This window comes from Aethalodelphis obliquidens, unplaced genomic scaffold (genome assembly GCF_003676395.1).
Source record: "Aethalodelphis obliquidens isolate GAN/ISIS:26980383/991018 unplaced genomic scaffold, ASM367639v1 scaffold6, whole genome shotgun sequence".
NCBI classification, from domain to species: Eukaryota; Metazoa; Chordata; class Mammalia; order Artiodactyla; family Delphinidae; genus Aethalodelphis; species Aethalodelphis obliquidens.
The window spans coordinates 19,538,487-19,552,513 of NW_020837950.1; the positions used below are offsets into that span (position 1 = coordinate 19,538,487).

General features: G+C 35.4%; 1 protein-coding gene across 2 annotated transcripts in view; it reads right to left on the minus strand.

Annotated features, from left to right (window-relative positions):
* Positions 1-14,027, minus strand: part of PCDH7 (protocadherin 7) — a 406,993-nt gene that overhangs the window by 183,551 nt on the left and 209,415 nt on the right. Inside the window, exon 3 of one of the 2 annotated variants that reach the window (XM_027103199.1) lies at positions 5,779-5,874. The exons of the other annotated variant lie outside the window; for it this stretch is intronic. Coding sequence (XP_026959000.1) covers positions 5,786-5,874 — 89 coding nt within the window. The 3' untranslated portion in view covers positions 5,779-5,785. The remainder of the gene's footprint in view (positions 1-5,778; positions 5,875-14,027) is intronic. 2 annotated transcript variants of the gene reach the window in all.

Below are 14,027 nucleotides of genomic sequence, written 5' to 3' on the forward strand. Positions count from 1 at the left end.
CTTAAGATAATGCATTTTTTTCCTTATAAGGAAGTAATTTTCTACCATTTACACCTGCTAGCATTCGTTCTGTCTCCAGGAATCACAAAGAATGAGTCAAATCCTTTGTCTCTCTCTGCATTAAAGTGCTTCAAATATCTTTTAAATGACTGTCCTCTCCTCCACCTGTCTTCCTCAGCACATCAAACATTTTCTTGGATTTACATATTTATAAAAGCACACAAGAAAGGAAAAAATATAGCAGCTTAAGTGATAACAATCAATAAACTTTTTTTTTAAATTAGAAGCCTTCTTAGAAATTGTGTAAGAAGCCTATAACATAAATGCTTATTGATCACATGATCACAGCAATCCATGTCACAGAGTCAAAGGAAGTTCTCAGAATCCTTCTCAAGAGAAAACTCCAGAAAGAAAAATAGGTCAACACATGCTATCACTAAAGATAACATCCCTGGTCTCCCTTGGTTTCCATATTATACAGATGAGGAAACCATGCTCCAGGGAGGTTAAATATCATTTATTGGAAAACCTAGACCAAAACCCCAATTTATAAAATTCCTTGTCTTCCATACTCCATAGAAAATTGAAAGTTACTTTAAAGATCAGTTTTAGTTAAATCCCTCATTTTGGTGAAATAAGTGAGGTTTTGAGATGTTAAGTGATTAATCTGTACCTCCTGCATTTAACTCCCATCTTTCTAAAATATTAAAAGAAATTTTAAAATGTTAAATTATATATGTGCACATAGTATATACATCTTCTATAGCACTGATGGACAAAGCACATATAGGTTTTCTGTTATTTTGAGAATATTGCCTAAGACTCATATATAACCAAATATAAAAAGGGTATTACTGGGCTTCCCTGGTGGCGCAGTGGTTGAGAGTCCGCCTGCCGATGCAGGGGACACGGGTTCGTGTCCCGGTCCGCGAAGATCCCACATGCCGCGGAGCAGCTAAGCCCGTGAGCCATGGCTGCTGAGCCTGCGCGTCCGGAGCCTGTGCTCCGCAACGGGAGAGGCCACAACAGTGAGAGGCCTACATACCGAAAAAAAAAAAAAAAAAAGGGTATTACTTTGGGAATTGAGGGAGCCTACAAAGAAACACTGAGTATGAAAGAGAAAGAATTTATGTAGGCACTGGAGCTTTTGAGAATATAAAGTCAAGCACTATAATGACCATATGGAAGACATTCATTAAGATTATATAGGTTCATAATATATGAAGCACATTGAAAATTAAAATCTTGGGTAGGGTCAGGGAAAAGTCGTGTGGCATAAAAAGTATTCTCTGCCAGCAAATTGATTAAATTTCCCAGTTCTAGAAAAGGCCATATATTCTGTGTAGGCACTCACTGAAAGGCAGATGTGCACGGCTTTTGAGAGAGTGCCATAATCTACTTATAAATAGGACTCACCAAGGGACATTGGTAGCAATTTGGCATTAAGAAAGAGTTCACATACATGAAGAATTTACTTTGTGGTAACTTTTATTGAGGAAAGTCCATATCTGACAGGGCAGCCTCTATATATCTTTCAATCTTATTTTGCTCTGTTTTGACTTCCATGTAACATAGTGTTATATGCAAGCACATATTTAGTCACTAAAGTCAATAATTTGCATTGAGAAAATTGTTTTTGTTTTTTTGTCTTTTTTTTTTTTTGCGGTACACGGGCCTCCCACTGTTGTGGCCTCTCCCGTTGCAGAGCACAGGCTCCGGATGCGCAGGCTCAGCGGCCATGGCTCACGGGGCCCAGCCGCTCCACGGCATGTGGGATCTTCCCGGACCAGGACACGAACCCGCGTCCCCAGCATCGGCAGGCGGACTCTCAACCACTGCGCCACCAGGGAAGCTCAAGAAAATAGTTTTTGTTTTGTTCTGCTTTCGTTTTGTTTTCCTTTTACTTCCACTGATACTATCCATGTAAGGATATGTATTTTTTTGTACCAAATTTGTTAGAATGGTGAATGGGCATCTTAAAGAAAAACTCATATCAGGCACCAACTCAAACTAAAATATTTATTCAATTAAGAAATAAAAAGTAGACACAAAATTCTTTTACTTTCATCAAACACTATTTTTTAATTCATTCATTTTTTTCATTCATTTTTATGCATACTTGAACTTATTTTATTTATATATTATACTATATACTAGCCAAGCCATACCTTTATTCTGTACAAATTCAGATCAAAGCTATATGCAGTTTTAAACTGCACCTCCTTTTTTCCCCCTGAAGTTATTTAAGTGGATTTTCTGGGTTCTTCATACTGAACAAATATAAGCATATAAACCGAGGGAGCCCATCATGAATTCCTTGTTCTTTTGATAAAGTATTTTGCACTAAATGAGAATAACCAGAATGCTAGAAGTATCTGTGATCAAGTAACATAGAACAGTTAGGAAAACTTGGGCTATAAACCAGAAAAAGAGAGAGAGAGAGAGAGAGAGAGAGAGAGAGACATTATATAGCTAGACATTAGGATACAGTATCTGAATTTAGGTCATGGAAGTACTTTCATTGGGAGAAGGAATAGAACTTATTTTGTGTTTTCCCAATGGGAAAATTCAGGATAAATGGATTCAAGATATGGGAAGGCAGAATTTGATAAGAAATATAAGAAAAAGCTGAAAAGTTAAACATGTCCTCAAATAAAGTGAGCCACCTCTGGATTTTGTGTCACTGGAATCATTCGAGCACAGATTAGTGATTCTTATGATGGTGCTGAGGGATGCATGAACAATCTAAGACTTGATTGGTTGGACCATAATCTCTCTACCAACTCTTAAAATTCCATGACTAATTCAGCAAATATTCATTCTATGCTCCAGGCACTCCACATAAAGAAAAATAGAAACAAAATGATCCTTATATTCACAGGGCTAACAGACTGGTTAATTCTAAGATTATCTTGGTAGAAAGTGGGGAGAGGAGGGTATTTTGACTTGTATCCTAATATTCCATCAAGGTCTGCTCAATTGTACCCTCTAAGCACAACTCTTTTAGTTCTAAGTACATAGCTCCAAGTTAATGCTTAAGTGCTTATCTTGCTCTCAAAAGCACTGTTTCCACAAAAAAAAGTCCTAGAAAAATATAGTGTACACAAGGTAACGTATCTTAACTCCTGTTTCTCTTTCCAGCCATTTTACCTCAAAGGTTTTTCTAAGAATAATGGAAACATGAACTCATAAATAAAGTCCTTTTTCTCTACCTGCATTGACTTTTTCCCCTCCAAGTTTTATTTCATATTCTCTTAAATTTCTTTTAGTGTCCGTGGTTTTCAATATCTTTCCTTCAATTTTTTATTGCTTTTCAATTTATTCATTTTCCTAAAATCTTTTTGTTTCTATTTTCTCAATGATTTCTCTTTTCTTTCTTGGTTTATCCTCTTTTCCTCATCTAATTTTACTTCTCCATTTCTTTCTTTTCTTGTATGGTAAACGACTCTTTTCTTATATGGTCCATATTTCCTTTATTTCCCTGTAATGTAAAAAAAGTGTTTCTCTGATAATCTTCCCTCAAAACTTTGGAACATTTTGGTTGAATTTCCTGCTTTCCATGTGAGATATAAGTATATCTGTGCTTCTTTTCTTACCACTAGATTTGATAAATTTTATAAAATTTAAATGATCTTTTTTCTGTGTTTTCAATTATTTTATACTTACTTGGTTTTTAATTGCAGGTCCTAAAATTAGGGGGAGATAATGACTGATTTCTTATGATACAATTTATTAAGTCATCTGTGAATCTAATAATAGTCAAGAGCCACAAGCTAAGGGGAATAAAAACAGAGTAGAGGAAAGTGTGGATGAGAGGAAGGGTACATACAAGGGTGAAAAGGATGAATGATTTCTTTTGAAAAATTCATTCATTTGCTCAGCATTTAGTGAGTAACAAACACTGTGGACATAGAAGAGTTCATAAAGGATAAGATGGAATCATAGAAACTCAGAGTTGAACATGAATGAGAATCCTAGCTTTGCTTGGGAGGAATCAGGAGATACTACATAAGGCACATGACACTTCAGTCAATTCTGAGTGATTTTGGCCACTTTAGGTTCCTCCAAGCCTCATTTTTTATCAATTAAATATGAATAATAATAATTTCTAACTCTATGTTCCTTAGTATGGATGAATTAAGAAAGTGGAGATTATTAAGTTTATTTACATTGTGCCCGACACACAGTAAACCCTCTGTATGTGTTTGCTGTTATTATTGTTGTGAGTTTTCCAAACAGACCTGGGGAAAGTGCTCTCCAGATGGAAAGACCCAACAATGCAAAGGTCTGTGGACAGGAAAGATTATTTATAGCCATTGAGAAAGATGGGGAGTCCAGATTACAGTGTACATCAGGGTAAAGGTATAAAATATGGACTAGAAATGTAGGTAGAAATGGGATCATGAAGGCCAGCCAATGATTTCAGAGCTTTTTGGAGTAAGAGGCCATGCATTCCTGAATGAAGATTAATGCTCCAGCCTTTAATGGTTAATGGTAGCATCAGTGAAAATGCCTATAAATCAAAAGCGTTTGCTTTGTTTATGTACACAAACAAGTCTTAATTTTGCTACTATTTTAAGTAATACCACAAATAGTGCTGCCACACACTTGCCCACCTATAGACACAATCACTGTTTTTTTTTTTTAAGACATCTGCCAATAATCTTCCTAGCCCAAAGGTAGTGTTCTAGTTACATGTCTCATAGATCTGGATGATCACAAGGATGTAATTCAGAGCCTGACACATCCTCAAAACAAGCCCCTACAGGAGCTGGGAGGACCAGTTCCGCTAGTGAAAAATGAAATTAAGAAGGTGGGTGTTTCTCTGTGATGACTTAGTATTTATGTTTTATAGGTTATGACTCTGCTGTTGTTTGAGCCCTGCGGGCCTAGCTCCTTTCAAAATGTAGCAGCCTGAATGAGGTAATCTTGGGACTGCTGAAAGAAATAGTGCCCCCCACCTCCCTCAAATGCCACCAGCTGAATTGACAAAAGAAAGTTTTGAAGAAAGCGATTAGCATATGTTCAGCTCTGACATCTGGATGACATTGATTTGTATTTAGATTCACTTGAACTGGCTCATACCTGATTTTCTATAACCAGATCAATAAGCATTATAATTAATGTACATACAGTTTTGTGTAATGCTTTTGAAAATTCAAATGCTATAATAATTGAATTTTGAGTTAAAATTCACAAAGCATTTCCATTTTACACTTTTCAAAGATATGTTATATAAAAATTATTTGTATAACATTGAAAGAGGCTTTTTTTTTTTTTTTTTTGCTGTACGTGGGCCTCTCACTGTTGTGGCCTCTCCCGTTGCGGAGCACAGGCTCCAGACACATAGGCTCAGCCGTCATGGCTCACGGGCCCAGCCGCTCCGCGGCATGTGGGATCTTCCCGCAACGGGGCACGAAACCGTGTCCCCTGCATCGGCAGGCGGACTCTCAACCACTGCGCCACCAGGGAAGCCCACAAGGTCCATTTTATTCCTGTCGAATCAGGTGAGGAAACTGCATAGCACCTTTCTCTGAAAATGATATAATTAATTCTTCTGTACTCCTCTACATTTAAAAAGTATTCTGCAACTGTGCAGCGAATTCTGAAATGCATAGCATGCTGAAATATGTAAAGATATACTCAGGTTGAGTTATTTTTCTGTATCAGTAGGCTCTGTGTAGGTGGGTAAATGAGTCTTCTCAATATAAAAGAGATAGACTATTAATGGAGAACGCAGAAGAGGGGCACTGCACTGATTCATGGGAACCACCATACCTGTTCATTAATGGAGAGGCCTTAACAGCACTCTTCTTCCATGCGTCTTGCCATGAGGAAAGGGGAGGAAGGGAAAGGTAGTGATGGCAGCAACACCTGGGGAAGGGAGATGGGGAAATTTGTAAAGGGAAAATCAGCAGCCCCTACACAATGGTGTCCATCCATAGACCTTGCCAATAAAACAATTTCCAAAAACCCTAAGCTTGTTTTCTTTCTTTTAAAAAAAAATCTAGATAAATTTCAAAGATAATTTAAACAAATTAGGTATTTCTAACAGCGTTAATCTGAACACTCTCCAACTATCATCTTCCAAGTCTAGGGCACGGGGGCTGCTACAAGTAACGAACTACCATCTATTTCTCACTTTTCAACTGGGTAGTTTAAGGCAGGCCATTTTTCTATAGGTATAGTTGTTGTTGTTGTTGTTTACAACAGATTTAAGAAAAAAAACTATTGGATAAACAAAACCAAATGTATATGTATTTTTCCCCAAACACACAGTAGGATTATTAACATTTATTTGTTCTGCCTCCATCTAATTGACATACATCTAATTGCTCACAATGCATCTTCCTTTTTACGTTCTCCTAAGGGTATGTAGTTTTGATATCAAAACGACTTCAACTTGTTGATTTAACAAAAAAAGAATTAGATTTGTAGAATCCCTATATACTGCAAGAGGTTAAACTAATAAAAGTTGCAAAAAGTTTTGTGTTTTAATTATATTTTTGTAGACATGGTTTAATCTGGACTATATGTAATTTTTTAAAAGTAAGTATATAGAATTATATGGAAAGAGAGTGAAAAATTTTAATAAAAAGTTGATGATGATACTAAATGATTTAAATTTTAATAGTGATTAACTGCTTTTATAAATCAATATAGGAGATAATACCACACCTGAAAACCAAATACTGCTACAAATATTGCTCTAAGTATTTGTTTTTAAAGAAATCTTTAACTTTGTATGCTTTTATTTAAATACAAACTTTATATGAAAAATGATATTTTTACACTATTTAGAGAAGCTTTTAGACATACTGGAGATAAACTGATTGAAATATGCATACTTTATGAAGAAGAGGTATTCCCCTGTGGTGGGGGACATTGTAAGGGGGAAGGTTATGCATTTGTGGAGGCAGGGGGCACGCGGGAAACCTCTGTACCTTCCTCTCCATTGTTTTGTGAACCAAAACTGTTCTAAAAAAAATACAGTCAATTTTTTTTAAGTACTGTAAAGTTGAAAGGTAGGAGAGATTAGTTTTTTGTGTGAAAAATAAAATGTTTTTGACCCCTCACACCAATACATTTCTTAGTGTAATATTTATAGAAGGGCTGGGACATTCTTGAATTTTTCCCTAAAGACAGGGATTTTTGTGAATACATGTTTGCATTCTTGTTTCTGAATGTGATTCTAACCTTTACTCCTGATGTTTAGGAAAGCAGCTATCACAAAGATCTTTGGGGTTTGAAGCATGATAATCCTCTTGGTTTTGCCTTAATCCTGTTTAGACAGGATGTCTCAAAACTTTCCAGTTTCTCAACTCCTCTGGTCTTTGACACACTGCTTGCTATTAGCCATCATCTCTGTTTAAAATAACATATCCACTTAATGCTTAGGTAATAGTATTAGTCAGCCCTTGAGAAATTTGGAAGCTAATTGTTTATCATAAAAGATTAGCATCAAAGAATTCTGAAGGCACATGCAGTATCTAGGCCTGTTGAATTAAAATAAATGAGCTCAAAGTAGCGAACTTAATTTTTTTTTTTGTAGCCAACTTACATTTTATCTGATATGATTAAACACAATTTTTTGGTAGCTTTGCTTTTTTTTATTATAAATTTTTAATTTTGTGTTTAATTTTAAAAATATTAATTGCCATTACACATAATATTTAAAAATTTAAATCTCCCTCCAAAATTAAAACCTACATATTCCAGTAATATCAAAGTAACAAAAATATAATTATTCCTACATTTAAATATTCCTAAGTGATTATTTGGGGATCAGCATTTTATCTTTGGAAGAATCAAGTGTGGGAATCTCCCAAGCCAGGAACAACAAAAAAGGAATCCTCATGCTCTTAATTTGTGGCAAAATACTTTAATCTAGCATGAAATACAGCATTTTTTTGTACATGAATCCTTAATACTGCAAGGATTTGATATATAGGAAATTCTTCCGTTGATCTTAGGAAGAGTAGATTATTATGAGACAATATATTAGGAAATTAACACTGCACTGTGAAAGACACAAAAGTAACCAAAGGTGTACTTATGAGAAACTTTGGAAAATAAATATACACACACAAAACACAGATGATCACTAATAGTACAGCTTATCAAGATATAACAAGTAATAAAATTATTTTATAAATAGCTGAGTTTATAAATAACTAAAACAACATAGAATGGTAACTGAAAAGATTAAACTAAAATTTTCGAGTCATGAATTCATAGAGTGGACAATAGAACTTTGTAGATTAAGAGAAATAAAAGTGAAAGCAATTTTTTTTTCATATTTAAAAGGTAGGGCTAGGATAACAAAACCATCTCCATTACTAAAGTGGTATTTGGTAGGAATATGGTTATAGACAATATTATGAGGTTTCTGTTTTTGGAAAAATGTATGATAAAAGTAGAAATACCAATACTAAGATATTGTATATAAAGGCTGTGTGACTTAGTGAAATAAGCAGCACAGAGAACACAACATCGAGCTGTAATGCCAAAGAATAAGGCACAAGACTCGGTTCATATCCTCAAAAAATATAATTATTAGGTGGGGAACAAAAATAAGCATCGAACTTCATAGTGCTTGGAAGTTAAAGGCGAAGAGATAAGGGGATGAACTTTGAGAAGACAGATATGGACAAAGGATGAAAGAAAAGGAAGCTGACACAGCCTAATGCAATGTGGTACGAAGGAGGTTGTTTAGTGCTGACAAGTCTGAAGTTAGTCAACCCAGAATAGATTGTATGATGGGAGAAACAGAACACACCTTGATATGTAGAAGAGATGCATCAAACTACATATAAAGAGGGAGATTAATTAGCCAGTGAAACTGCTGTTCTCTGCTTGATGTCCTTAAAGCTTTATCAAAACCTGGCTTGTCTGGTATAAGGATATATGAGAAAAGGCCATTACCATACTGCATAAACATTCCTGATAACAGTAGTGTTTTTATCCTATTTGTAAGGTCCATCTTAAAAATACATTTTCTCAAACAATTAGAAAACTGATATTTTAGCTCTGGTTCTGACCCTAAAACTTTCCCTCAGTCTCTCACATTCATACCCAGGGCTTTTTTGAACACAGTCTAATATACTCCTCCTAGGGGGCCACTTTCCAGGCAATAAATTGGTTCAATTTTTTCTCATTTTTCTTCTTGCTAAGAGTGGCTGGAAAGTTATCAAAAAGGACAATTTATTCATCTTAATGCTAGTGTCCATAGTGTGTCTAGGCAGGGCTGGAGTGTTTGGTGTTTCCTGCTAGCTCCTGCAGGACGGGGTTAAGATCTGCCCTGGTGGCAATAGGAAAAGAGGTGAAATCTGAAAAGCTTTGCAGAGGAGGGAATGCTACATGTTCTTTCTGCACTCAGGAAAACTGCTCCACTGCAGATATGACATGGCTCAATTCAGTTTTTGTTAAAGAGGAATGAACAGTATTGTTTTTAAGTATAAAATAAACAATCGTACAAACCCTGCGTAAGGTTATCAGTCAGCGCTTGAGTATTGAGACCACGAGGAGGAAAAAAACAGAAAATACAAGGGGAATGACATCATTGTGTAGACAACACCTGAAGTTTTTTTTAATCAATAAAAATTATAACTGATTTAAGATGAAAGAATGACTATTAACCCTTTATTTAGTTCTCCTTAGTAAGTGGTGGGTTTCTAGTATCTTGCTTGGTATTTTACATTCCTAAGGTTTAAAAGTATAGATTGCTTAACTTAATGGCAATAAAAATCAGCTAAATAACAGTGTTTAATATTATCAACTACAAACTTCAGTAAAACAATTCTGTAATGAAGAAATCAGAAGATAATATTAAAGAGATTTAAGTGCAAACTTTGGTTACTAATACTGAATTATACATTTTTTTTACATCTTTATTGAGTATAATTGCTTTACAATGCTGTTAGTTTCTGCTTTATAACAAAGTGAATCAGTTATACATATACATATGTTCCCATATCTCTTCCCTCTTGCATCTCCCTCCCTCCCACCCTCCCTATCCCACCCCTCTAGGTGGTCACAAAGCACCGAGCTGATCTCCCTGTGCTATGCAGCTGCTTCCCACTAGCTATCCATTTTACGTTTGGTAGTGTATATATGTCCATGCCACTCTCTCGCTTTGTCACAGCTTACCCTTCCCCCTCCCCATAAGACACAGACCTACTAGAGAATGGACCTGAATTATACATTTTAATTAGGTTTGTATATGTAAATTTAAAGTGTGATATAATAATGCTAGTATATGACGTTTAAAATTTCTTAACTCAATAAAAGCATGAAATATTCTGTTTTTTTCTCTTTAACTGAAGATGTTCATTAATTTTACTTAATATCACACACTACTTCCTAAAAATAAATTTTCATAATGACAAAGTATTGCCATATATAAATCTGGAGCTGTGATACATTTTTCTAACAATTTCATTAAAATTTCAAGATTTAGTTGCATCAAAAACATTTTATAAAGCTTATAGCAGGGCTTCCCTGGTGGTGCAGTGGTTGAGAATCTGCCTGCTGATGCGGGGGACACGGGTTCGTGCCCCAGTCTGGGAAGATCCCACATGCCGCAGAGCAACTAGGTCCATGAGTCACAACTACTGAGCCTGCGCGTCTGGAGCTTGTGCTCTGCAACAAGAGAGTCCGCGACAGTGAGAGGCCCGTGCACCGCGATGAAGAGTGGCCCCCACTTGCCACAACTAGAGATAGCCCTCGCACAGAAACGAAGACCCAACACAGCAAAAATTAATTAATTAATAAAACTCCTACCCCCAACATCTAAAAAGAAAAACAAAAAAGCTTCTAGCAAATCTATAATATTGCACTTTATTATTTTCAAATTTCTAATGTTTTACAAATCTGCTCTCTAAAAAAATCTCACAATTTATAGCTATAATAGCATGACCCACTGTGTCCTCCATACAAACTAATCGGCTACCTGAGTGCCTGCTTCAACATTGATTAATGTATTGAATAATGGTCACTTAGAGTTTTAATTTTAATTAATATATGATTTACTTGATTAATATAATTAATATTCTGAATTTAGTTTTCCCTAAAAAAAATATTTTAATGTGTTTTTTGCTCATTTTCTTCTTGACTTATAATTGTTTGAGTAAATTTATAAAACTATGTAAATCCTAAATCCTCACATAGTACATTTATAGTCTCTGCAACTAAAAGTTGTTATATCAATTTGATTATTCAGTTTTGTTCATCAAATATTTAAAGAGTGTTCAATCTATGCTAGACACTGCTGTCACCAGCAGTACTTAACCATTTGTGTTTCAGGACTCCTCTAGCCACTTAAAAACTGTAGATGACTCAAAGTGCTTTTGTTTTTATGTGGCGTATGTCATCATTGGTATTCATTATATTCAAAAATAAAATTGTCTAAAAATAATTAATTGTAAACATATTTGAAAATAGTCATAACAAAGTCATTTCATGCCTACATAAATAAAATATTTTTATGAAAAATGATGACCATACTTTCCAAAACCAAAAAAATAAGTGAGAAGAGTGACATTATGATATGTTCTAATACAGATGTGTGATATGCAAAGAGCTAAGCAGGAGAGGGTCAACATAGGCTCCACAGAAGAGGTGATACTTGCAGTAAACTTAAGAAAGAATTTGCCAGCAGGACAGAGACAGAAGTGAAAGGGGTTAAGACCATTCCAGTGAAAGAAGGGCATGGCTAGACACAGTATGTTGTAATAGAAAGGATGTGAGTTTTTTGGTTTGACAGAGTTTCCTCAAACCCCATCTCAGCTATTTTGGCTGCATGGTTTTGAGCAAATCACCTAAGGTTTGTGAGCCTCCCTTTGCTCTCTTGTGAATAATAAAAGCTACATATTAAGAATGTCATGAGGATTAAGTGAGATGAAATATGTAAAGTATTTTCACATGTGGGAGTTAATTAGAACACTCAGTAATATATTGCGTTTTGTTGCATATTTAAGGAGAGTGAATTGGTTATTATGCTGAGAGCACAGAGTACCATGAGGTCGGGGGGGCGAGAATGGAAGTTATAAACAGCAGTGAAAAGGGCAGCAGTGAAGTAGAGTGGGGGGGGAGGTTAAAGGTGACTATGAGCGATTTAAAAAACAGAAATACAGGGCTTCCCTGGTGGCGCAGTGGTTGAGAGTCCGCCTGCCGATGCAGGGGTCGCAGGTTCGTGCCCCGGTCCGGGAAGATCCCACATGCCGTGGAGCGGCTGGGCCCGTGAGCCATGGCTGCTGAGCCTGCGCGTCCGGAGCCTGTGCTCCGCAACGGGAGAGGCCACAACAGTGAGAGGCCCGTGTACCGCCAAAAAAAAAAAAAAAAAGAAAGAAAACAGAAGTACAATAATATGAAATGAACTATCTTGGAAACTCCAAAGAGAATCACTTTACATGAAGATCTTAGCAAACCCATAGAAGAATCTTGATTTCGACCCAGCCTCATCCTATCCTCTCCCAGGAAAACATACAAACAAACTGCAATTTTAGAAAAACATATTCCAGGATCATCATAAATATAGAATGAATGTGTAAAAAAAAATGGATGGTAAAAACTTAAGACAAATTTAACCATCTCTTATAGAGGTTTACTTGACATGAATCTCCCAGCTCTCTTTGAAATTAGACTTCAGTTACATTTTAGCAATGAATGAATAAATGAATATATAAATAAAAATGTATTTTAATCCATATGAACAATGTATTAAGAATCTGAACTGGCAACTGTGATTTTTCAGCCTGGAATTGAGAATTAGTAGTCTCATAAAGTCTACTAATCAATGTCAACTTATCTAGAAAATACTTTTACTAAGAGTGTGGTACACAGAGAATGTTATGATTTTTCCCCATGCTGGTTTGTACCATCTAGAGTCTATCTTTGATCTTCAAGGCCTTCACGGATAGAATGCTAAAAACTATTTCCCAAACCGCAAACTATTTTCTGGTGATGCACCTTAGTTTTGACAATTAGGGCACAGAGGAAAAAAATACACTTAGTAGAGAAGCATGGTTTTAAAATGTAAAATAAACTTAATCAAGGCCCCAGGTTTCGAATTTTATAAAACACAATAAATATCCAGGCTCAGTGTACAAACACTGGCTGTAATAATACACCAATGACCGATAAGAACACTGTGAGTTTTAGGTGAGAAAGTTTGCAATATTCTATGAAGAGTTTAGGATTAGCCTATTCCTTTTCTTACAAAGTATGTTTTATACTAATCCATCATTTTGGCTGATTTCTCCACCACTACAATTCAACCCACACTACGTTATCAGAAGAGCAAGCAAAGAAAATAAAGCATTAAAGCCAAATAATGGAAATTATGGTTGAACCTTGGACCCAGAAAATATTAATTTATTCTTTAATTAATTCAGCTTAATAAATAAATAAATACAGCGTTTTATTCCACCCAATGCACATGCAAATAATTATAGAAATTATTTTCAAGATAATTTTGTTGTAAAAAAATTTATATATTGTTAAAAATGTAACCAAGCTTTTCATTTTATAATTTCTTATATCCTGACTTTATAAATATGAATAGTAAAGCTCTGTATCCAAATAGACAGTGTCTAACTCCATGTAGCACTCATTATCCAGGACTTACAAATGACTGTACTAATAACTGAAATTAAATATTACATGAAAAATTTTTACCTTCATTTTTTCTGGTCTCATGTATGTGTACATATATGTGAGGGCAGGACACAGAACAATCAACTTATGGTGATAACTTTAGGATAAAATGTCCCTATTCAACCATCCTTCCCCTGAGCACAATTGCATATAGATTCTTCATTGAAATTTCTCTTTTCCTTACAATTTTTTTTTGCTACCTCCCCTCTCTTGGTATCAACTACCATATTCTAACTTTGCCAAGTCAAACAACAGTTGTCAATTCTGTGTGAATTTAGCCACATAAATGTAGTAATCTACTCACAATTGGGAAACATTTTTTTTTTGTCAAAAATGCTTCAGTCTTGAATAAGTTTAGCAGAAGCTACGCT